Source organism: Trypanosoma rangeli, assembly GCF_003719475.1.
Source record: "Trypanosoma rangeli strain AM80 chromosome Unknown Tra_15.4_contig_00156, whole genome shotgun sequence".
Lineage (NCBI taxonomy): Eukaryota > Euglenozoa > Kinetoplastea > Trypanosomatida > Trypanosomatidae > Trypanosoma > Trypanosoma rangeli.
In genome coordinates this window covers 42,707-43,840 of record NW_021705894.1, presented here as the reverse complement: position 1 = coordinate 43,840, position 1,134 = coordinate 42,707, and the positions used below count along the sequence as shown (strand labels likewise).

The following is a 1,134-nucleotide window of genomic DNA, read 5'->3' as shown; positions in this document are numbered from 1 at the left end:
GGTCGTGCGGGTGAGGTGCGCGGGTTGAAGGGCGACGGGGTCCCTGGGAGGTGCGGGCAGCAGACGAGGAGGGGGGTGGAGTGTTGCTGCCGGTCATCTGCAAACACTTTCTGTGGAGTGTTTCTCTCTTATTTATTTTGGGTGTGCGTGTGCCCCCACGCTCCGGTGGCGGCGGTACCGTGACCAGGGCCATCGCGAGATGTGCGGCACAAATACCGGGCGCGTCGTGCGACCAAGCTGCGGTGTTTTGAGGTTGCTGTGCGTGTGGCTGGCGCCTTCTTCTTATTTCTCGTTGTCTTCAGGGTCAGGTGCGGAAATACCTTTTTTCGTACTCTCCCGCCCCCTCCATCTGTGTTCTGTTGTGTCCCTGCGCGGGCAAAAGGGACAACCAAGTGGTGTTTGTCCCTTTTCTCAAATTCCCTTATTTCCTGTGAGTATATATATATATGTGTGTGTGTGTGTGCGTGCGTGTGTGCTTCCTTTTGCTGGAGACTTCTCTCAAGCCACGCCCCGTCTCCTCCTCATCCCTGTCTTTGTCTTTTTTCGTTCTTCCTGTGGGTGAGCATTGTGTTGCGTTAGTCAATTGTTGTGCAAATTCAGGAATCGCCAATGCAGAAGAACGGGACGCCAAGGCACCCCGGGAAGGTGTTTCTCGCCGTTGAGGACGTCGCGCACTGTCTCGGCGACTACCAGGTGTGCGACGTGCGCTACAGCCTCTGCGATAAGGCGCACGGCAGGGACGATTATTGCGAGGGCCATCTCCCGGGTGCCGTCTTCGTGGGCGTGGATGAGGACCTAAGTGGGCCCATCACGATCGCCGACGGGCGCCACCCGCTGCCGGACGCCGCGAAGTTTGTGGAGTGGTGCAAGGCAAAGGCCATTGGCTCGGGGAAGCCGGTCCTTTGCTACGACGACCTCAGCGGTGCCATGGGCGGCTGCCGCATGTGGTGGATGCTGCACTCCCTCGGGGTTGAGGCGTACGTGCTGGACGGTGGGTTTCAGGCGTACCATGCGGCGGGGCTGCCGTTGGAGGCGGGGCGTCCGGAGGTAATGGTTCAGCCACTGGAGAAATGGCCGTACAGGAACTCCTTTGAGCGCGCCCTCACCATCGAGGAGGTGCCGCCCAACGCAGTT

At 59.7% G+C, this 1,134-nt stretch overlaps 1 protein-coding gene across 1 annotated transcript in view, besides 1 other annotated feature; it reads left to right on the top strand.

The window, feature by feature from the left end:
- Positions 1–429: 429 nt before the first annotated feature.
- Positions 430–475: a microsatellite.
- Positions 476–609: 134 nt separating this feature from the next.
- TraAM80_05034 (mercaptopyruvate sulfurtransferase) overlaps positions 610–1,134 on the top strand; it is a gene marked incomplete at both ends in the record, with an annotated part of 1,638 nt that continues 1,113 nt past the window's right edge. The window contains one exon of the mRNA XM_029381929.1: positions 610–1,134. This exon is cut by the window's right edge and continues 1,113 nt beyond it. Within this exon, the coding sequence (XP_029238367.1) occupies positions 610–1,134 (525 nt within the window).